At 49.2% G+C, this 24,100-nt stretch overlaps 1 protein-coding gene across 1 annotated transcript in view; it reads right to left on the bottom strand.

Moving 5' to 3' along the window:
- Positions 1–4,350: 4,350 nt before the first annotated feature.
- LOC119970981 (testis, prostate and placenta-expressed protein-like) overlaps positions 4,351–24,100 on the bottom strand; it is a 32,442-nt gene continuing 12,692 nt past the window's right edge. The window contains exons 4-7 of the mRNA XM_038806093.1: positions 17,471–17,532; positions 17,305–17,369; positions 17,190–17,222; positions 4,351–4,542 (exon numbers count right to left, since the gene is read on the bottom strand). Coding sequence (XP_038662021.1) covers positions 4,512–4,542; positions 17,190–17,222; positions 17,305–17,369; positions 17,471–17,532 — 191 coding nt within the window. The 3' untranslated portion in view covers positions 4,351–4,511. The remainder of the gene's footprint in view (positions 4,543–17,189; positions 17,223–17,304; positions 17,370–17,470; positions 17,533–24,100) is intronic.

Genomic DNA, 24,100 nt, shown 5'->3' on the forward strand with positions numbered 1-24,100 from the left:
ATTTGTTGCACATCTCTAATTGCACTTTTGTTGGTTGTGGTAAGCAGCCTTCTTGAAATGCTTCAGTCTGTATGGAGCATCGTGGGGTAGGCCTCAGCCAACGATCAGAGGTTGCTTTTCAGGGGCGGAGTATCACAAAAGCAGCGCTGCCCCCGATTTCGGCATTGTTGGGGATTCTCCACCCCGTCGCCAAAAGCGATTCCAGGGTCCGGGATCGGAGAATCCAGCCCCATGTTTCCAAAGCCAAGGAGAACTTGGCAGCTAAACCCAGGTGGGTACTGTTATCTCCAAGAGGTTTCATTAACCTGCTGAATTCCACATGCCTACATGGGCAACCCCACTGTGATCAGACCCCGCCACCCACAACTCTTCCGATCTCTCCAACTTTCCCTACGAGGCCTCAAAGCTCTCCTCCAGGCTCCCATGTCTCCAACGGATCTTGAGGTCTCCGAGTCTCCCTCGGTCGTTAACCACCCAGATGTGGGTTCAGGCTCAACAAGTATGTCATCTGATTTGAGAAGACTTGCAGTGACAATCAGCCATTCCCATTATCATTCCCAGTAAAGAACTTTCAGTCAATACTTTCAAAAGATTGGACACAAACAAGCAGGCTACAGAAAATCATGTGACTTTTGGCATTTGGACAATGGACAGTCAAGTCTCCAGAAAATACCTAATTAAATATGTGCGTAGGTTCTCTCACAGCCATTGTTTTTTTTAAATTTAGAGTACCCAATTCATTTCTCCAATTAAGGGGCAATTTAGCGTGGCCAATCCACATACCCTGCACATCTTTGGGTTGTGGGGGCAAAACCCATGTAAACACGGGGAGAATGTGCAAACTCCTCAGGGACAGTGACCCAGGGTTGGGATCGAACCTGGGACTTCGGCACCGTGAGGCAGCAGTGCTAACCACTGCACCACCGAGCTGCCTACCCCATTGTTTTCAAGGATTAGCCAACACCTGAAAACTATGGACCTGCTGGACTGCCCATCTTCATGTTTCATACTGAAGAAAGGGGAAGATGAAAACACAATGGGGACTACTAACTTTTCATTGTGTCACAATGTTGTATCCAAACTAGACTGGGTGGGTCTCAAAATTGTGAATCCAATGGGCATGTTATCAAAACTGGTTTCAGCGACAGCACCTTTATTACTGTCAGGACCAGTCAATCTGAGAACAGAACACGGAAACAATTGGCAATTCCCTATTAGCCTATTAGCGATAACCTTCAGCCATGCGGCCAGAGGTTTTTGGCAGTCGTTGACCCCGGAACAGATAAACACTATCCAGGGGTTGGCATGGTGCTGTCGCGAGCGGTTGCCCCCTCAGGCACCCCCCCCCCCCCAACCACCACCACCTGGGTCACTCTCTGTGCGGAGTCTGCACTTTCTCCCAGTGTCTGTGTGGGTTTCCTCCGGGTGCTCCGGTTTCCTCCCACAAGTCCCGAAAGACGTGCTATTGGGTAATTTGGACATTCTGAATACTCCCTCTGTGTACCAGAATGTGGCGATTAGGGGCTTTTCACAGTAACTTCATTGTAGTGTTAATGTAAGTCTACTTGTGACAATAAAGATTATTATTATTATAGATTCTAGCATTTTCCCTGCAACTGATTTAAGACTACCAGGTTTGTAGTTCCCCATTTTCTCTCTCCCTTTCTTTTTAAGCAGTGGGGTGACATTTACGACCTTCCAATCTGCAGGAACCATTCCAGAATCTATAGAATTTTGGAAGATAATCATCAATGCATCCACTCTTCATAGCTACCCCTTTCAACACTCTTGATTCTAAAATATCAGGTCACAGGGACTTATCAACCTTCAGCCCCATTAATATCTCCAAAACAAGCTTCATATTAATACGAATGTCCTTCCATTCCTCATTCTCCCTTGGATCTCTGATTCTGGGAGATTTCAAGTATCTTCCTCAGTGAAGACGGGCACAAATTAATAATTTAGCTTCCCTGCTATTTCTTTATTCCCATAATACATTCTCCTGACTCTGCCCATATTGGACCCACATTTATCTTATCTAAACATTTCCTTTATTAGATACCTATAGAAGGTTCTACAGTCCGCTTTTTAATGTTTTTTGCTATTTTACAATCATATTCTATTCTCCCTTTATCAGTTTCTTGAACCTCCCTTGTTGTATTCTAAAGTTCTCCCAATTTTCAGGTTTACTACTATTCTGGCATCTTTAGTGGCCTTTTCTTTTAATTATATACAATCCTCCAACTTCCTTTGTTAGCCATGGTTGACTGACTTTTGTCTTTCTGGTTTGATGCTTTGAAGAAATGTCAAGTTGCGGTAAACTATGTAATAATTCTTTAAAGACTATCCATTGCTTCTGTATCATCCTTTTTAAGGGCGAAATTCTCCGCCCCCCACGACGGGTGGGAGAATAGCGGGAGGGCCTTCCCGACATTTTTGCTGCCCTCCCGCTATTCTCCCACCCCCCCGCCGAAGTTCCGACCCGAATCGCTGCCGCCGTTTTTTTACGGCCGGCAGCGATTCTCAGCTGTTAGATGGGCCGAAGTCCCAGCCCTTTCCGCCGTTTTTACGAACGGCAAACACACCTGGTCTTGCCATTCGTAAAAACGGCGTCACAAACTCGCTATTAATAACCATGGCACCGATTGGCACGGCAGTACCACGGCCGTGCCAAGGGTGCCATGGGCCCGCGATCGGTGGGCACCGATCGCGGGCAGCGGGCCCGATGCCCGCGCACTACTTGTCCTTCCGCCGCCCCGCAGTATCCATTCGCGGGGCGGCTGAGGGGCAACCCGGCCCGCGCATGCGCGGGTTTCGCGCAAAAACGCGATGACGTCACCCGCGCATGCGCGGGTTGGAGTCTTCCAAACTGCGCATGCGCGGCTGACGTCATATGACGCGTCAGCCGGCGCTAACTCCGGCAAGCGGGCTTAACGATTTTCGTTAAGCCCGTCTTGCCGGAGCCTACGGCGTCGGGCTGCTAGCCCCGACTGGGGACCAGAATCGGTCCCCGGTCGGGAAGGGGCGCGCTGCCGTAAAACCCGCCCGGGTTTTACGCCAGCTTTACGATTTCTCCCATTTTGGGAGAATCTCGCCCTAAGTATTTTCCAACCGACTTCAGATATTTTTGTCCTCATACCTGTTGGATTTCTCTGTAATATACAGCCAGCAGGGTACTTTAAGGACTGCTTACCAAATAGGAGAGAGAATAGGAGGGGCAGCACGGTAGCATTGTGGATAGCACAATCGCTTCACAGCTCCAGGGTCCCAGGTTCGATTCTGGCTTGGGTCACTGTCTATGCGGAGTCTGCACATCCTCCCCGTGTGTGCGTGGGTTTCCTCCGGGTGCTCCGGTTTCCTCCCACAGTCCAAAGATGTGCAAGTTAGGTGGATTGGACATGATAAATTGCCCTTAGTGTCCAAAATCACCCTTAGTGTTGGGTGGGGTTGCTGGGTTATGGGGATAGGGTGGAGGTGTTAACCTTGGGTAGGGTGCTCTTTCCAGGAGCTGGTGCAGACTCGATGGGCCGAATGGCCTCCTTCTGCACTGTAAATTCTATGAAACCAAAAGACAATGCTGTACTGAACACAGGCTGCCTGACGCTGTGTGTTCTCTCTGCTTCTCTCTCTCCAAAATGTGTGCGGTTTTGCAAAGTAACCACCCTGAGACGAGGAATCTACTGCAAACCAAGATCTTTTGGGAATAAAATGTGGAAATCTGCTCCAGACAACTACACCAAGGAAGGTAACTGAACAAAACAGCTTCAACATGGAATTGAGACCAGCATTGAGACCAGCCAAGGGACATGTCATAGTAAATCCTTAGTTTTATTTTTCATGAACTGTAAAAATCCTATACATCTTTGCCATTTGTACAGGTGTGTGTGTGTGTGTGTGTGTGTGTGTGTGTGTGACCTGTGAATACTGGTTACGATAACCTAGTTTTTCTTCAGTTTGGGAAATAGTTTCAATAACCTTATCTTGTTCTTTGTTCAACCTATAAAAAAAAGCTATCAGGATAATTCTTTACAATCTGGAAGTGCAAATAGTGGGACTCCTACAGAATTGGCAACATGCATCGTCTCTAAATTCACAAAAAATACCTGTTAGGCCAACCTGGATTTGGGAGAATAGGGGAGTCATTTCACCCCTCCTCAAATGTACAGTACGCTGAAGGAAGGAGTGATTTCCCTCTGCCTTGAGCCCAAAATACAAAATGTGAATGATAGTGATGTGAGAATTTGATGCGTGGCCCCTCTATGAAGCAGCTTATAATTATGTACTGTATCAGACATCAGCAAGTTACTGGGATGCATAATCACTAAAGGAAAAGCACCAGCACCAGGTCACTTACATTACAGTATTTACTCAATGAAAAGTAAAATATGTTCTTAAGATTGAAAGAGAACTGTTTACTCCTATGAACGTATGGTTAGCAGCTCCAGATCCTGCGGCACATCCGATTCCATAGTGACAGTTTCTGTTCATTGCTTCCGAACCTACGACGAGCTCTAATACCAAGGTCGCTGGAAGGAAGTACGACTATAAAACATAATTTAACATTAAAGGCAATTCTGAGTCTTAGGTTAATCAGAGACAAAGACACCATGGGATGAGTTAATAAACCACTTGTAAAACTAACATGTATTTGGGGTAGCTGGCGTAAGTCTGAGTCACCCAGATCAAAGGTGTAGATCAGGTTGCTACAGCTTCAGCACCCATTGGCTAAAGAGGACAAATGATTAGTCAGGTTCTCTTTAATGATTGCACCCCACCCCCCTCCAATTGCGGGATGAGATTCAAGGGCAGCACGGTAGAACAGTGGTTAGCACCGTTGCCTCACAGCACCAGAGTCCCGGGATCGATTCCCGGCTTGGATCTCCGTCTGTGTGGAGTTTGCACGTTCTCCCCATGTTTGCGTGGGTTTCCTCCGGGTGCTCCGGTTTCTTCCCACAGTCCAAAGATGTGCCGGTTAGGTGGATTGGCCATGCTAAATTGTCCTTAGTGTCCAAAAAGGTTGGTGGGGTTACGGGGATAGGGTGGAGGTCTAAGTGGGGATCCTCTTTCCAAGGACCGGTGCAGATTTGATGGGCCGAATGGCCTCCTTCTGCATTGTAAATTCTATGAAGCTGTGATGCCACCACAGGAATAATAAAGGGTTATCTAAGATATTGTACACCATGTGTAGTACACTGGCAGTGGGTTGTGCAGGTTATAGACATCAAAAGTGGGTCACCTCCAGGGTGTTGTATTATCCAAAAGATGGCACCTCCACTTGTGGAACATTTCCTCAGACCTGCACTGAAGGGTCAACCTAGGCTATTGCTCAAGTCTGTGAAGCAAGCTTTGAACAGCAAGCTTCTAACTTAGACGCATTAATGATGCCACTGTAGCTGACACTTGAAGTACATCATTACAAACAAACAGATTACACTCTAGAATAGGAAAGTCAAGAAACATCAGTTATTAATAAGAAGAATTTTTTTAAAACTGACATTTTTTTGTTTACTGGATAGAAAACCCTGCATTAGTTTTGCACATAATTATGATAGTGGCTTTTACAACAGGAGACACAGATGGTATAATTATACATGCTTGTGTAACACACTTCAGGTCCCATTTAGACTCAGAGTGGGACAGGGCAACAGGTCCTAATTGGACATCGTCGGACAAGGTTGCAGGTCCCAGCTGGACACAGGGTGGGACAGTACCGCCAGAGAGCAGAAGTGCAATGGCCATTTATTTTTGCACAGCTGAGGACCAATAATAGTGTCCTTTCAGTATTACTCCAATCCCTCTCAGTGGGTTTGTGAGAAGACACTTGTTTTATAAGAAGACCATTCTAGATGGAGCTTATACATGATGCCCTCTGACTTGGACATGTAAGCTTTGACTGGGATTGTATGAAGTCGGGGGGAGGGGGGTCTATTTTGGGAGATGCATTTTCAGCCAGAATATGCACAATTCCTCTCCTCCCCACCCTTTCATATTGTTACATTGGTAGTCCAGATAGAAATCAAGAAACAGATGGGTGTCTTCAGCTTTTGTGTCTCAAGCAATCCTCAATATTGGGAACAGGTTTAATCAACAGGGAAGTGAATTTGATGAACCATCAGTGTTGGTCATTGCCACCGTGATATCCTGGATTACTGCCCAAATTGGCCAAATTCCTCTCCAGCATTTACCCAATAGGGTCGTAGAAGCTGTGAGGCTGAATTGAGAGTAATAGATTCAATGAATTTACCCTCATGTACTTTATTACAAGTGGTGATTATGGGGTGGCACGGCGGCGCAGTGGTTAGCATTGTTGTCTATGGCGCTGACGTCCCAGGTTCGATCCAGGTCCAGGGTCACTGTCTGTGTAGAGTTTGCACATTCTCCCCGTGTCTGCGTGGGTTTCATCCCCACAACCCAAAAATGTGCATCATAGTTGGATTGGCCACTCTAAATTGCCCCTTAATTGGGGAAAAAAAATAACTGGGGACTCTAATTTTTTTTAAAAGCGGTGGGTATGAAGGTTCATTTTGTTTGAGTGCGACAGGTGCTATTCAGGAAAATAATACATGTGTACACTTAGGCCATACGTGGTGCGAGACATGACCTTGATGAGTGTGTTCGTGTACACATAGCTAATATCCGTGGCAAGTATGAAAAGTGGACAGATCATGTCAAAAGTGCTATATTGATGCTCAACACTCCAGCTAATCCCCTATGTTAACCTCATACACATTCACGCGTGTTCAACAACAGGAAGGATCCCCACTACTGCTGTTCAATAGGATCAGCAACTATTTACAGGTGAGTTGCTGGTTGATTTCTTCTGGCTGCTGCTACAATTCCCATGATTCTTTCAAGAGAGTGGTGTGGCAGATGATAAAGACATTTTTCCTGACTTCAAGGTTTCTGGACAAACCAGTTGCTCCCAGACATGGACGCACTAGAAGACTATTAGTATACTGTATGACTTGGAGAATGAACACAGAGCAGGGCAAACATTGCACACATAATCAGTTGGGACTTGGGGAAATTTTGGCAGTATATAAGGTCACATTTGTTGTGACCACTACAGGACGGCAATTGCTGACAATGATTACAGCTGATGATGATCATTTGACATCACATATTTGATTTGATTTGATTTATTATTGTCACACGTATTAGTATACAGTGAAAAGTATTGTTTCTTGCATGCTGTACAAACAATGCATGCTGTACATTGGGAAGGAAGGTTGAGACTGCAGAATATAATGTTAGTTATAGCAAGGTGTAAAGAAAAGATCAACTTAATACGAGGTAGGTCCATTCAAAAGTGTGATGGCAGTAGGGAAGAATCTGTTCTTGAGTCGATTAATCCGTGACCTCAAACTTTGGTATCTTTTTCCTGATGGAAGAAGGTGGAAGGGGGTATGTCCGGGGTGCGTGGGGTCCTTAATTATGCTGGCTGCCTTTCTGAGGCAGCGGGAATTATAGATAGAATCAATGGATGGGAGGCTGGTTTGCGTGATGGACTGGGCTACATTCACGACCTATTATATTTTCCTGCGGTCTTGGACAGAGCAGTCTACATACCAAGCTGTGATACAACCAGAAAGAATGCTTTCTATGGTGCATCTGTAGAAGTTGGTGAGGGTCGTAGCTGACATGCCAACTTTCCTTAGTCTTCTGAGAAAGTAGAGTTGTTGGTGGGCTTTCTTAACTATAGTGTCGGCATGGGGGGAGGGGGGGGGGTCTAGGACAGGCTGTTGGTGATCTGTACACCTAAAAACTTGAAGCTCTCGACCCTTTCTACTTCGTTCCCATTGATGTAGACAGTGGCATGTACTCCACTACGCTTCCTGAAGTCGATGACAATCTCCTTTATTTTGTTGACATTGAGAGAGAGATTATTGTCGTCGCACCAGTTCACCAGATTCTCTATCTCATTCCTGTACTCTGTCTCGTCATTGTTTGAAATCAGGCCCACTACGGTGGTGTCATAAGCAAATTTAAAAATCGAGTTGGAGGAGAATTTGGCCACACAGTCATTGGTGTATAAGGAGTATAGTGGGGGCTGAGGACACAGACTTGTGGGGCACCGGTGTTGAGGATGATCGGGGAGGAGGTGTTGTTGCCTACCTTTACTGATTGTGGCCTGTGGGTTAAAAAGTTCAGGATCCAGTCACAGAGGGAGGAGCCGAGGCCAAGGCCACGGAGTTTGGAGATGAGTTTCGTAGGAATGATGGTGTTGAAGGCTGAGCTGTAGTCAATAAATAGTAGTCTGACATATGTGTCTTTGTTATCGAGATGCTCTAGGGTAGGTTCCATGTGAAAATTATGGTTAAATGGTCAGCTTTGAATCAAAATGAAAGAGAACAATAACCAGATGATTGCTTCTAAATGCAAGTGATGTCAAATGAATACAAAATGATAACATTTGAGAACAATTGATGTGAAATGATAGGAAAATGATTGCAACAGCTGGCTCGTAATGCAAAACAAGGCCAGCAGCGGGGGTTCAATTCCCATACCAGCCTCTCTGAACAGGCTCCGGAATGTGGCGACTAGGGGCTTTTCACAGTAACTTCACTGAAGCCTACTTGTGACAATAAGTAATTATTATTATTATTAATTGAGTGTAGCTGATGTCAAATGCAAGATGTTGAAAGCAAATGAAATGGAAAATTTCAGGTATGGACTGCTGGAAAATGAAAGAGGATCAGGAGGAGAGAAGGGATCTTAGTCGGAAGCTGTATACCCTGAGTGTTTGGGGGCAATTCTCCTACCTCAAACTTAGTGAGGAACAATGAATTTGATGTTTCCATTTCAGTGAAGATCGTCTCAATGAAATCTGCTACTTGCTGCAGCCACAACTGCAATCTCATTGCAGCACGCTTATTGGGTTGACTACTGCTTGTGAAATTGATTTTGATTCACTGTGGAGCCACACAAGTATGTGAATGGAGTTGTCCATCCAAGCTATACGTAAAGTTCTGTAAATCCTGTAACAAGTTGGTGCTGAACTCCTCCTTGCTGCTTGGCATTGACAGCAGGCTTTCTGGCAGGCTCCCCAATGCTTCAAGCATTTGGTGGTAATAAGTAGTCACTGATCTTCATTCCAAGCTGCAAAGACTTCCGGTAGCGGTGATGCGGAGCTAAGCTACACGTTCGGTAGCTCCCGCTACTTTCGGTCTTTTGGGCTCTTTTAAGGGGCCGTAGCGGTGCTGGTTGGACTTTTCCCCGTGTGGGAACACTTCCTCCACGATTCTCCGCCGGTGGATGGCCTGGACCAGGAGCGGAGCGGTCAAAAAATCGGCTTTTGAGCAGAGAAAGGTGCGAGGCAGGAGAAGCAAGATGGCGGTGCACGGGGAATCAGCAGCGGGGCAGCAGTGGGCGCAGGAGCAGCAGGAGCTGCTTCAGCGCTCCTTTAGGGAGCTGAAGGCAGAGATCCAGGAACTGCTTAAGGCCTCCCTGGACAAGCTCATGACGACCCAGACGGCTCAGGGTGCGGAGATCCGAGAGCTTCGGCAAAAGGCCTCGGAGAACAAGGACGAAATCCTGGGCCTGGCAGTGAAGGTGGAGTCGCACGAGGCGCTCCACAAGAAGTGGTCATCGAGGATGGAGGAGATGGAGAACCGTGCCCGTCGGAAGAACCTGCAGATTCTAGGCCTCCCAGAGGTGCTGGAAGGTTCGGATTTGGGGGCCTATGTGACTGTGATGCTGAACTTGCTAATGGGTGCAAGGTCATTCCAGGGACCCTTGGAGTTGGAGGGTGCCCATCGGGTGTTGCTGAGGAAACCCAAACCAAGTGAGCCGCCTCGGGCGGTGCTGGTCCGTTTTCACCGCTTCGTCGACCGCGAGTGTGTGCTGAGGTGGACGAAGAAGGAGAGGAGTACAGTAGTAAGTGGGATAATACGGAGATTAGGATCTACCAAGACTGGAGTGCGGAGGTGGCAAAGAGAAGGGCTGGCTTTAATCGGGCGAAGGCAGTGCTCCACAAGAAGGGGGTCAAGTTTGGCCTGTTGCAGCCGGCACACCTCTGGGTCACTTATAAAGACCGCCAGCTCTACTTTGACTCTCCGGAGGAGGCCTGGGCTTTCGTCCAGGCAGAGAAGCTGGACTTGAACTGGGGGCTGGGGAATGGTGCATACAGTCCGGTGGCTCTGTCCTCCTTGGTATCCTTTCGCTTTTATTGGTTCTATTTGATGATGCTTTTGTTTTTTCTGTTCTGCCTCTTTTGCTTTGTTTTTTTGGGGCAGTTATCTGTTTACTGGGGCGTTTTGTCACGTCTGATTTTTTTCCCACTGGTTGAGAGTTTGAGAGTGGTGCGCGGCCCTGTTGGGTCATGTGCCCGTCATTTCCCGCGTGTTGGGCCGGGGGGGGGCGGGGCTCGGGATGGAAGCGCGGGCTTCTCTCCCGTGCTGGAGGAGCAGTGGGCGGGGCCGGCACTGGGGGGGGGGGGGGGGGGGGGAGAGAGAGGGGGTGCAGTGGTTGTGTTACACTGGAGAGGGTCAATGGGATGGTGGGAGCAGCCGGGGTCAGCAGGAGTCGGCTGACTTACGGAAGTACAATGGAAGGGGCCTAGCTTGGTGTGGGTGGGGAGGCTTTGGGGGGGGGGGGGGGGGGGGGGGGGAATGGGTGGGGTACCGGGTTGCTGCTGGAATGGCCAAGAAGAAGCTGGAGTTTGTATAGGGGGGTCGGGATGGGGGTTTGCTGCCGTGGGAACGGGCTGAGTTGGGGGGGGTGGGCATGTGGCGGACTGAGGAAGGGTAATGGCTAGTCGGCGGGGGAGGGGGGCAGGTAGCCCCCTGATCCGGCTGATAACCTGGAATGTGAGGGGACTGAATGGGCCGGTTAAACGGGCCCGCGTGTTTGCGCACCTGAAGGGGCTGAAGGCGGATATGGCCATGCTTCAGGAGACGCATCTGAAGGTGGCGGACCAGGTTAGATTGAGGAAGGGATGGGTAAACCAAGTGTTTCATTCGGGGCTGGTGCAAAAAATCGGGGGCGGTGGCGATCCTGGTGGGGAAGAGGGTGTTGTTTGAGGCGTCGAATGTGGTGGCAGACAGTGGCGGGAGGTATGTGATGGTAAGCGGCAAGCTGCAGGGGGAGCGGGTGGTGCTGGTCAACGTATACGCCCTGAACTGGGACGATGCAGGTTTTATGCGGCGCATGTTGGGCTGGATTCCAGATCTGGAGGCCTGATAATGGGGGTGATTTCAACACGGTGCTGGATCCGCCACTGGATCGATCCAGATCCAGGACGGATAGGAGGCCAGCGGCGGCTAAGGTTTATGGACCAGATGGGAAGGGTGGATCCGTGGAGGTTTGCGAGGCCGAGGGCCAAGGAATTTTCATGCTTCTCCCATGTGCATAAGGCCTATTCCCGCATCGCTTTTTTCATTATGAGTAGGGCGCTGATTTCGAGGATGGAGGATGCCGAGTATTCGGCGATAGCCATTTCGGACCATGCCCCACACTGGGTGGACCTCGAGCTGGGGGAGGAGAGGGACCAGTGCCCGCTTTAGCGCTTGGAGGTGGGGCTGCTGGCGGACGAGAAGGTGGGCGGGTGGGTTCGAGGATGTATTGAGAGGTACCTGGAGGCCAATGATAATGGGGAGGTCTGAGGGGGGGCGGTCTGGGAGGCATTGAAGGCGGTGGTTAGGGAGGAGTTGATCTCCATTCGAGCCCATAGGGAGAGGAGAGAGCAGAGAGAGAGGGAGAGACTGGTGGGGGAGATGGTGAGGGTGGACAGGAGATACGCGGAGGCTCCGGAGGAGGGATTGCTGAGGGAGCGGTGTAGTCTCCAGGCTGAGTTCGACTTACTGACCACCAGAAAGGCGGAAGCTCAGTGGCGGAAGGCACAGGGAGCGGTTTATGAATATGGGGAGAAGGCGAGCATGATGCTGGCACACCAGCTCCGTAAGCGGGATGCGGCCAGGAAGATTGGTGGAGTTAAGGATAGGGGAGGAAATGTGGTGCGAAGGGAGGTAGGCATTAATGGGGTCTTCAGGGACTTTTATGAGGAACTGTATCGGTCCGAACCCCCAGCGGAGGAGGGGGGGATGGGGCGCTTCTTGGACCGGCTGAGATTCCCGAGGGTGGAGGAGGGACAGGTGGAGGACTGGGGGCGCCGGTTGAGCTGGAGGAGCTGGTCAAAGGGATAGGGAGCATGCAGTCGGGGAAGGTGCTGGGGCCGGATGGGTTCCCGGTCGAATTCTATAAGATGTATGCAGACCTGTTGGGCCCCTGTTGGTTAGGACCTTTAACGAGGCAAGGGAAGGGAGGGCTCTGCCTCTGACGATGTCTCGGGCGCTGATTTCCTTGATCCTTAAGTGGGACAAGGATCCCCTGAGTGTGGGTCATACAGGCCGATGTCACTTTTAAATGTAGACGCCAAGCTGTTGGCGAAGATTTTAGCCACGAGGATAGAGGACTGTGTGCCGCAGGTTATCCGCGAGGATCAGACGGGGTTCGTGAAGGGGAGGCAGCTGAACACTAACATACGGAGGCTATTGATTGTTATAATGATGCCGGTTAGCATCAATGCTTCACAGCTCCAGGGTCCCAGGTTCGATTCCCGGCTGGGTCACTGTCTGTGTGGAGTCTGCACGTCCTCCCCGTGTGTGCGCGGGTTTCCTCCGGGTGCTCCGGTTTCCTCCCACAGTCCAAAGATGTGCGGGTTAGGTGGATTGGCCATGCTAAATTGCCCGTAGTGTAAGGTTAATGGGGGGATTGTTGGGTTACGGGTATACGGGTTACGTAGGTTTAAGTAGGGTGATCATTGCTCGGCACAACATCGAGGGCCGAAGGGCCTGTTCGCGCTGTACTGTTCTATGTTCTATGTTCTATGGTAGCAGGGGAGGCGGAGATAGTGGTGGCGTTGGACGCAGAGAAGGCCTTTGATAGGGTTGAGTGGGGGTACTTGTGGGAGGTGCTGGAAAGGTTCGGGTTTGGGGAGAGGTTTGTCAGGTGGGTGAGGCAGTTATGGCGAGCGTGGCCATGAATAGGAGGAGATCGGAGTAGGGGCAGGGATAGGGGGGAGCTGGCGCTGCCCAACCTCTGTGGGTATTATTGGGCTGCCAACGCAGCGATGGTGTGTAAGTGGTGCGGAATAGGATCTGGATCGGCGCAGGCTGGGAGGGCCGAAGGACCTGTTCCTGTGCTGTAATTTTCTTTGTTCTTCTTTGTTCTTTGTTCTACTTTCGGTTATACCGAGGGACGAGGCAAGGGTGTGCCTTGTCCCCCCTGCTTTTTGCGTTGGCAATCGAACCCCTGGCCATGGTGCTGAGGGAGTCGAGGAACTGGAGGGGGCTGGTGCGGGGTGGGGAGGAACACCGAGTGTCGCTCTATGCGGATGACTTATTGTTATATGTGGTGGACCCGGTGGGGGGAATGCTGGAGGTGATGAGGATTCTCAGGGAATTTGGGGATTTCTCAGGGTACAAGCTCAACTTGGGGAAGAGCGAGCTGTTTGTTGTGCACCCGGGGGACCAGGAGGGGGGATTGGTAGGCTCCCACTAAAAAGGGCGGAGAGGAGCTTTAGGTACTTGGGGGTCCAGGTGGCCAGGAGCTGGGGGGCCCTGCACAAACTTAACCTCACAAGGCTGGTGGAGCAAATGGAGGAGGAGTTTAAGAGATGGGACATGTTGCCGCTGTCGCTGGCGGGTAAGGTGCAATCAGTCAAGATGACGGTGCTCCCGATGTTTCTGTTCCTGTTCCAGTGCCTCCCCATCCTTATCCCGAAGGCCTTTTTCAGGCGGGTTAACAGGAGCATTACGGGGTTTGTGTGGGCGCACGGGACCCCGAGGGTGAGAAGGGTGTTCTTGGAGCGGGGCAGGGATGGGGGGGGCTGGCGTTTCCCAACCTCTGTGAGTATTATTGGGGTGCCAACGCAGCGATGGTGCGTAAGTGGGTGATGGAGGGGGAGCGGGCAGCATGGAAGAGGATGGAGATGGCGTCCTGTGTGGGCACGAGCCTGAAGGCGCTGGTAACGGCGCCGCTGCCGCTCCCTCCAACGAGATATACCACGAGTCCGGTGGTGGCGGCTACCCTCAAAATTTGGGGGCAATGGAGACGGCACAGGGGGAAGGTGGGGGCTTCGATGGGGTCCCCGATATGGGGGAACCACCAGTTTGTCCCGGGGAGAATTGATGGCGGGTTCCTGAGTTGGCACAGGGCAGGTGTTAGGAGGGTGAGAGACCTGTTTGTAGACGGGAAGTTTGCGAGCCTGGGTGCGCTGGAGGGGACGTTCGGGCTCCCCCCGGGGAACACCTTTAGGTACATGCAGGTAAGGGCTTTTGTCAGGCGGCAGGTGGCGGAGTTCCCTCTGTTGCTGCCGCGTGGGGTCCAGGACAGGGTGCTCTCGGGGGTGTGGGTTGGAGAGGGGAGGATCTCGGAACCGTACCAAGTGATGCAGGAGGTAGACGAGGCCTCGGTGGAGGAGCTGAAGGGTAAATGGGAAGAGGAGCTGGGTGAGGAGATTGAGGAGGGGGCGTGGGCGGATGCTCTAGGAAGGGTGAACTCCTCTTCTTGTGCAAGCCTTAACCTCATACAGTTCAAGGTGCTGCATAGGGCTCACATGACCGGGACAAGGATGAGCCGTTTTTTTGGGAGCGAGGACAGGTGTATTAGGTGCTCAGGGAGCCCAGCACACCATGCCCATATGTTCTGGGCATGCCCAGCGCTGGGGGAATTGTGGAAGGGCGTAGCAAGGACGGTGGCAAGGGTGGTAGGGTCCAGGGTCAATCCGGGCTGGGGGCTCGCAATATTTGGGGTTGCAGAGGAGCCGGGAGTGTAGGAGGTGAAAGAGGCTGACATTTTGGCCTTTGCGTCCCTTGTAGCCCGGCGGAGGATTCTTCTTCAGTGGAAGGATGCGAGACCCCCAAGCGTGGAGGCCTGGATCAACGATATGGCAGGGTTTATTAAATTGGAGAGGGTGAAATTTGCCCTAAGGGGATCAATGCAGGGGTTTTTCAGGAGGTGGCAACCATTCCTAGATTTCCTGGCACAACGGTTGGAAAAATGCCAGCAGCGGCAGCAACCGGGAGGGGGGGTCGTCTCTGTGTTTTGGGTTGAAGGGACGTATATATTTGTTCTTTGTTAATGACGGGCGTTAATTTATTTGCTTGTCGTCTTTTTGTAGATACGGGGGGGGGGGTGGGGGGGGTGGGGGGGGGGGGTGGGGGGAGAAAGGTGTTGTTCCTTTGTGTCTTTCTGTTCTTAGTATTTTCTGTTATTGATATTTTGTGAAAATTTGAATAAAAATTATTTTTTAAAAAATAATTCCAAGCTGCACAGACCGACAGATGTTCTCACGAAGGCTGTGCACCAGTTGGCCCCTTTCAGCAACTGTCCTCATGTAGCCGGGCAAAAATAAAGTGAAAGAGCCCATGCACTTAAATGAATCAGCTACACACTTCAAAACTTAGAAGTTATGTTGTCCGTCAGCTTTTTTAAAAAATCTGTGGTCCTCTGCAGTGGAACCTCCCTATTAACTCATCCTCTAACAAGCTGGTACCTGCAGTATCTTGCTCCTTGCCCTGGCTGAAGCATAGTTGTATCCAGTATTGCACCATTTGCACATTCTGCCTCTATTGTATCCTCCAGGGTACATGCACTATCAATATCTGAGTGGGTGGCTGCAAGTGTGAAAAAGCGACGGTGCTGTTTTCTTCATCGTCATTCACTTATTGGTGTTGCTCCAATGCCTGGGCAGGTTGTACCACTTGGATAGCTCAGATGAAAAGACACAATGGTAAGGGTTGTTGTTGGGAGGGGTGGGGTAAAGTGAGAGGTGCAACTTAATCTGAAGAGATGGGAAGTGGGATGTGAAATGGAGGATTGGTTTTGAAGATACCATTATCATCAACAGCTTCAGCTCCACACTGGCCACAGTTTCAGCAATGCCTGTTCCAGAAATGACCAGCATTGTCTCCAACTTGGGGTTCGGGACACCAGCCCCTCACTTGTCACTTCTGTTATTCAACACCTTGGCCCAGATTCTCCGCACCTTTAGGGGCTAGGCCCGCGCTGGAGTGGTTCCCGCTCCGCCAGCCGGGGCAAACGGCCTTTGGCGCCCCGCCAGCCGGGGCCAAAAGGCCTTCGCCGGCCGGCTTAAGTCCGAGCATGCGCCGGAGTGTCAGTGGCTGCTGACGTCATACCGGCGCATGCGCAGGGGAGGGGGTCTCTTCTGCCCCCGCCATGGTGAAGGCCATGGCGGGGGCGGAAGACAAAGAGAGCCCCCATGGCACAGGCCCACCCGCCGAGCGGTGGGCCCAGATTGTGGGCCAGGCCACCATGGGGGCATCCCCCAGGGTCAGATCGCCCCCCCCCCCCCCCCAGGACCCCGGAGCCCGCCCGCACCGCCAATCCCGCCGGTACCAGAGGTGGTTTAAACCATGCCGGTGGGAAAGGCCTGTCAGCGGCGGGACTCCGGCCCATCGCGGGCTAGAGAATTGCCGCGGGGGGCCCGCCGACCGGCGCGGCGCGATTCCCGCCCTCGCCAAAACCTAGGGGCGGAGAATTCGGGACATGGCGGGGATGGGATTGACGCCGGCCCCGGGCGATTCTCCAACCCCCCGGAGGGTCTGAGAATTCCGCCTCTGGTCCTGAAAGGGACAGGGATGTGTGTCAATCAACTTGCGTGATGCAGCTGTCATGATGGACAAGCTAGCACTGTGTGGAAGATGTGAGATGTGGTTGTGAGGTTTTCAGCAATGCTAATTGGGTGAGATGAATGTTAACGATAAGTCCTGATCAGCAGAGATTATTGGTAGGTGAGTGAGAGAGCCATGGAATTTGAGCAGTGATTGAGGATAGTGGTATTTAAAGATGCATCTGCTCACCATGAACACTCGTGTAAGATCACTGTACTTATTGCGACACTGTTTCCAAAGCTCAAAGCTTGACCCTTTGCACTGACCACCACAGCTATTTGCCCTCACTGCCTTTTGGCCGTTTGTTTGGAGGTTCCCTGTGGATACAGGGCAACTCCCCTCCTCTTCATTTCTTCCAGCAACATCGCCAGTACAGCCTCCAAAAGCCTTGGAGCCTGATCCTCTTACCTTGTCCCATTGCTCACTTTTCTCTCAGACAGCTTCACTTCATGCAAAACCCCAGTAACAGCCACACCTCCCACCCCACCCAGTGGGTACAAAATAGAGTGTAAGCTAGAAATATCACCAGAATCCTTAGAGTGCTGAGCTAAGTACCTGAACGGACCGGCCAAACTTCTATATCGGTTCCTGTTGAAGAGGAAAAAAGGATGAGAGGATTAGAAGTTAAACTAGGCAGCAATTTGATGGAACAAGCTTTGTCTGGACTTACCAAGTTTCGAATGGGACGGGCTTCTGATCATAACTCTGCACCGATGGCTCTGAATGAAGGTAATACTGAAAAGGGGGCACATAGTGGTCATTTTAAAATGCAAACGGGGGATTTTTATTACATAGTGCAATGGAACATTGAGGGGGAATTTAAACTTTTACCCTACCTTCCAGGACTGGGTAATGTTGGGTTTCAAATATCTGACAGCATAACCAGAGTAGTGTACATCTAAAAGGAGCATGGAAAATAAAGGCATTGGTCATCAGTGTGCACACTATAGTACCATAAGATATCGGAGAATTAGGCTATTTGGCCCATTGAGTGTGCTGCGCCATTTGATCATGGCTGACATGTTTCTCATCAGAACAGTTAATGTGAGGCCATTGGCACCATTATTGAGGGTAGGCATGATGTTTGAAACAAACCTGGTGTTGTAAGACTTCTTACCATTATTGAAGATTAAGATTTGCAACCAGATGGCTTTGTTGGTAACTGGTTGGGGCAGACAGACCGACCGTCTGCTGGGCCACTGTGTGGCTTAGCTGGAATGATCATGTGATGCAAGATGTGTTACACTCCAGGACAGCTGGGGTGTTAGCCTTTGTTCACTTTGAAACTCCTCAGAAACTTGCAGAAACCAGCATGTGACCTGCTGGAGCCAACCCTTTTCCTACCTTTTCCTACCTGCTCCCCGTAACCCCTGATCCCCTAATTAATCAAGAACCTATCTTTCTCTGTCTTAAAGACACTCAGTAACTTGGTCGCCTTCTTCGCCAATGGGTTGCACAGATTCACCACCCTCTGGCTGAACAAATTCCTCATCTCAGTTTGTGCCCTCGGGTTCTAGTCTCTCGTACCAGTGGAAACATCCTCTGCATGTCCACTCTATCCAGGCCTCGCAGTATCCTGTAAGTTTCAAACAGATTCCCCTCATCCTTCTAAAATCCACCGAGTACAGACCCAGAGTCCTCAACTGCTCCTCATATGACAAGCCCTTTGTTCCCGGGATTATAACTGTGTTATGCTGGACTAATGTATGACATAGACCTTACTGTTTCAATGTGTTATTATATCATTACAGAAAAGGACTTCTCAGTATGCAAAGCAGCAAATGTTTTTCTGGAAATTACTGCACTGCCAGAGGCATTGCTGCCTTGTCATTGTGAAGGGACATGAAGTGTCAGGGAACAAAGAACAAAGAAAAATACAGCATGTTAATGTGCCTGCTTCCACCACATCCTCTGGCAGTGCGTCCCAGGCACCCACCACTCTGCCTAAAAAACCTACCCGCACATCTCCCTTAAACTTTCCACCTCTCACCTTGATCCTGTGCCCCCTTGTAATTGATACTTCCACCCTTGGAAAAAGCCTCTGACTATCCATCCTGACTGTGCCTCTCATAATTTTGTAGACCTCTATCAGGTCTCCCCTCAGCCTCTGTCTTTCCAGTGAAAACAATCCTAGTTTATTCAACTTCTCCTCATTGCCAACATCATAGTCCAGAGACCAGGCAACATCCTGGTGAACTTTATGTGGTGGTATGACTAGGAGGTTTACGGTACCTCAGAGTAGTGCTGCCATTGGTGCAGAGGACTCGCTGCCCATTGGCTCAGGCAGGTCATGTGTCTCTCTGCCAATTGGCTGAGGTCAGTCATGTGACTGCTCGCCGATTGGCCGAGAGGCCAGCAGCCCCTCCTACGAGTCGGGGTATACGAACCCGTAGCAGCCGGCAGTCGGCCTTTCTCTGTAAGTCGACTGCCGGGCACACAACTAGTTCATTAAAGCCTGATATTTGGAACTTCTTCACGACTCGAGTCCAATTGATGGTGCATCACTTTATTTGCACTCACTCCAAAGCTTCCATGTCCTTCTGACAATGTGGTGACCAGAACACCATGCAATACTCCAAACTTGGCCTAACCAAGGTTTTATATAGCTGTAACATGATTTCCCAATTCCTGTACTCAATGCTCCGGCTGATGATGGCAAGCATGTCATATGTTTTCTTAATCATCTTGGCCACCTGTGTTGCCACTTTTAGGAAACCGTGGACCTGTATGTCCAGATCCATTTGGAAGCTCCAGTGTGGCTAATGTTTAACGCACCCCAGGCATCCACATGATAACAACACCTCCCAGGTGTTTGATTGTTGTGTTATGCCATACAATGATGCACATTCTGATTGGACCATTACTGCCTAGTAAAAAATGGATCTTTCAACCTCTCCTACTTTTTGATCCTTTTATACTTAAAATTGTTTTGTGTCAATTTACTTTCAAAATAAGTTTAATTAAAGTCCATTTGATACCATGGCAGGACAGAACAGTGGTGCATACACATGGAGCTCTAGTACCCAATTAAACTGGTTTATTCCTGTTTGGGTTTATATATTAAATATATAGGCCACATTTATACATACATGAATAGCCACAAAAGGGCCCTATTGCTGGCTTTCCTCTTTAATGTAAAAGTTACACAATGTTCAAAATTCATACAACTTATAGGGCAGCACGGTAGCATTGTGGATAGCACAATCGCTTCACAGCTCCAGGGTCCCAGGTTCGATTCTGGCTTGGGTCACTGTCTGTGCGGAGTCTGCACATCCTCCCCGTGTGTGCGTGGGTTTCCTCCGGGTGCTCCGGTTTCCTCCCACAGTCCAAAGATGTGCAGGTTAGGTGGATTGGCCATGATAAATTGCCCTTAGAGTCCAAAATTGCCCTTAGTGTTGGGTGGGGTTGCTGGGTTATGGGGATAGGGTGGAGTTGTTGGCCTTGGGTAGGGTGTTCTTTCCAAGAGCCGGTGCAGACTCGATGGGCTGATTGGCCTCCTTCTGCACTGTAAATTCTATGATTCTATGATATACAATTCTTGATTTTCTTTCATGTACAAATCCAACTTAACCACCAGTTTCCTATTATGGCCCTATCTTGACCCAAACTTTCAAAGTGTGGGTAAGGACCTTGACCCATCTTGACCTGAATCTGAAGAAGTTTCCCCCAACTAACACTGACCATTAATGACATTTTCTACTACATCAGACCTGTCTGTCTGACTCTTACTCAGTTTCAGGTTTCAGGCATCTCTTGTTGCTGCTCTGCCCATATCTCAACTATCCAATTCATCAGACTCATTTGATTCTCAAAACTTTCTTCTTCTTCTTGAAACTACTGAAGATAAAACAAGATCGATATGTCCAAACCTAACCATTCCATTACCAAATATCTGCACATATGACCACATATTTTCATGGCGCGTCCAGTAGCCCCTTCAAACACTTATGGTGATCTTTTTTCTGGTTCAACTTCAAACTTATTTCTCTCACTCGACCCGAACATGTCCCTCTTCCTGCCTGAATTGTTGCTCTTCCACTGGCTGTGCCAAACATAGCTTCAGCAATTAAAGACTTTTTCTAGGCTATTTTCTAAGAAAGAATTCAGCTGGTGTTTTGATGACAGCCATGTGAGGTGTGCTGCTATAAATAAGCAAAGGGTTGGATTCTGCCCCCCCCCACCCGTCCTGCCAGGCTCGCCACTAGTCACCAACGGGATCTTATGGTCCCGCCGATGTCTATGCCTTTATGCATGACTTGCCGGGGTATCGCCATGGGATTCTGCATCAGTGGGACCGGAAGATCTCGCCGTCAGGAAGAGCCAGAAAATCCCACCCAGGTAAAACATTTTTGATTCCATGACAACTCGGCAATAACCTGCTCATGAACGCTCAGTTTGGGTTCCACCAGGGTCACTCAGCTCCTGACCTCCTTAGAGCCTTGGTTCAAATATGGTCATAAGAGCAGAATGCCAGACGTGAGGTGAGAGTAACTGCCCTTGACATCAAGGCAGCATTTGAGCGAGTATGGCATCAAGGAGCTCTAGCTAAACTGGAGTCAATGGGAATCAGGGGGGGAACTCTCCGCTGGTTGAGCCATACCTGGCACAAAAGAAGATGGTTGTGGTGGTTGGAGGTCAATCATCTCAACTCCAGGACATCACTGCACGAGTTTCCAGGGTAGTGTCCGAGGCCAACCATCTTAAGCTGCTTCATCAATGTCCCTCCTTCCATTATAAGGTCAGAAGTGGGGATATTTGCGAATGTTCAGCACTATTCACGACTCCTCAGATAATGAAGCAGTCCGTGTCCAAATGCAGCAAGACCTGAACAATATCCAGGTTTGGGCTGACAAGTGGCAAGTTACATTCGCACCACATAAGTGCCAGGCAATGACCATCTCTTGCAAGAGAAGTTCTAACCACCGCCCCTTCACATTCAATGGAATTACCATTGCTGAATCCCCCAAAATCAACATCTTAGGGTTACCATTAATCAAAAACTGAACTGGATTAGCCATATTAATAAAAGCAAATTACTGCGGATGCTGGAATCTGAAACGAAAGGGACAATGCTGGAAAATCTCAGCAAGTCTGGCAGCATCTGTAGGGAGAGAAAAGAGCTAACGTTTCGAGTCCGATGACTCTTTGTCAAAGCTTTGACAAAGAGTAATTGGACTCGAAACGTTAGCTCTTTTCTCTCCCTACAGATGCTGCCAGACTTGCTGAGATTTTTCAGCATTGTCCCTTGGATTAGCCATATTAATACTGTGGCAACCAGGGCAGGTCAAAGGTTAGCAATCCCACGCCGAGCAACTCACCTCTTGACCCTCCCCCCCCCCCCCCCCCCACCCCCACCCCCAAAATCTGTCCACCATCTACAAGGCACAAGTCAGGAGTGTAAGGGAATGCTCTCCACTTGCCTGGATGAGAGCAGCTCCAACAACACCCCAGAAGCTCAACACCATCCAGGACAAAGCAGCCGCTTGATTGCTTCCCCTTCCACAAAAGTGGCAGCCGTGTGCACCATCTACAACATTCACTGCAGTAACTCACCAAGGTTCCTTACACAACACCTTCCAAACCCACAACGACTACCATCTAGAAGGACGAGCAGCAGATACCTGGGAACCCCACCACCTGGAGGTTCCCCTCCCAAGTCACTCACCACCTTGACTTGGAAATATATCGCCGTTCCTTCACTGTCACTGAGGCAACATCCTGGAACACCCTCCCTAACAGCACAGTGGGTGTACCTGCACCTCAAGGACTACAGTGGTTGAGGAAGGCAACTCACCACCGCCTTCTGAAGGGCAATTAGGAATGGGCAATAAATGCTGGCCTAACCAGCAACGCCCACATCCAGTGAAGGGATTAAAAAAACAGCTGATATTTCATCCAGTATTGGAGAAACATGAGGGAATAAAATCCCCAATATTGGATGGCCGACATTCTTGGGTTCTCAAAGAAATAGCTGCTGAGCAATAGTGGATGCTCTGTTTTCTAAAATTCCCTAGATTTTGGAATGGAAGAAAGCAAATGTGGCACTGCTATTCAAGGAAGATGGGAGAGAGAAAACAGGGAACGACAGGCTCGTCAGCCTGTGACCAGCCATCGGGAAAGTACTGGAATTTTATCATTAAGGAAGTCTTAACAATGAACTTATAAAATCATAGTAAGACCAATCAAAGTCAACATGGTTTTAAGAAAGGGAAATCGTGTTTGACAAATTAGAGTTTTTTGAGGATGTAACTAGTTGGGTAGGTAAAGGGGAAACCAGTAGATGTAGTATATCTAGATTTCCAAAAGACATTCAATGAGGTGCCATACAAAAAGTGAATAGGCAGGATAAAGGTTTATGGAGTTGCAGGTCATCATTAACATTGACTGAGGATTGGTTAATAGACAGAGAGCCAAGAATAGGCTTAAATAGGGTGTTCTCAGGTTGGCAGGCTGTGACCATTGGAGTGCCATGAAGGTCAGTGCTGAGGCCTGGCTATTTAATATGAGTGACTTAGCAGCATGGCAACACAGTGGTTAGCACTTTTGCTTCACAACTCCAGGGTCCCAGGTTGATTCTAGGCTTGGGTAACTGTCTGTGTGGAGTCTGCACGTTCTCCCTGTGTCTGTGAGGGTTTCCTCCGGGTGCTCCGGTTTCCTCCCACAAGTCCCGAAAACATGCTGTTAGGTGAAATGGACATTCTTAATTATCCCTCAGTGTACCTGAACAGGCGCCGGAATGTGGCGACTCAGGGCTTTTCACAGTAACTTCATGGCAGTGTTAATGTAAGCCTACTTGTGACAATAAAGATTATTTTTTTTAATTACTTAATTAGCCAAAGAAGCAGAGTGAAATGTATCTAGGTTTACTAATGATACAAAGCTAAGTGGAAATGTAAATTACAGAACCTGCAAAGAAATATACACAGGTTAAGTAAGTGGGCAAAAAGATGGCCGATGGAATATAATGTTGGAAATTGTGAGGTTATTCAATTTCGTCATAAGAACAGAAAAGCAGAATATATTTTATAATGCATGAAACTTGCAAATGTTGATGTTCAGAGAGACGTCATACAAGAAACTCAGAAGTTTAGTATGCAAGTACAGCAAGCAATTCAAAAGGCAAGTTGGTCTTTATTGCAAGTACAGGAACGAAGAACTTCTGCTATAATTATCCAAGGCTTTGATGAGACCATACCTGGATACCGTGTGCACTTTCTATATTTAAGGAAGGATATATTTGCATTGAAGGGAATAGAGTTCACTGGATTGGATTGTGGGATGACAGGGGTGTCCTTTGAGAGCCTGAGTAAATTGAGCCTATATTCTTTGGTGTTTAGAAGAATGGGAGGTGATCTCAATGATACATTAAAGACTCTGAAGAGGCTTAACAGGATGGACACAAAGAAGTAGTTCCTACTGACTGGGGAATGGAGAACACGGGGCAGTCTCGGGATAAGGGTTGATCA

This window comes from Scyliorhinus canicula, chromosome 9, assembly GCF_902713615.1.
Source record: "Scyliorhinus canicula chromosome 9, sScyCan1.1, whole genome shotgun sequence".
NCBI lineage: Eukaryota > Metazoa > Chordata > Chondrichthyes > Carcharhiniformes > Scyliorhinidae > Scyliorhinus > Scyliorhinus canicula.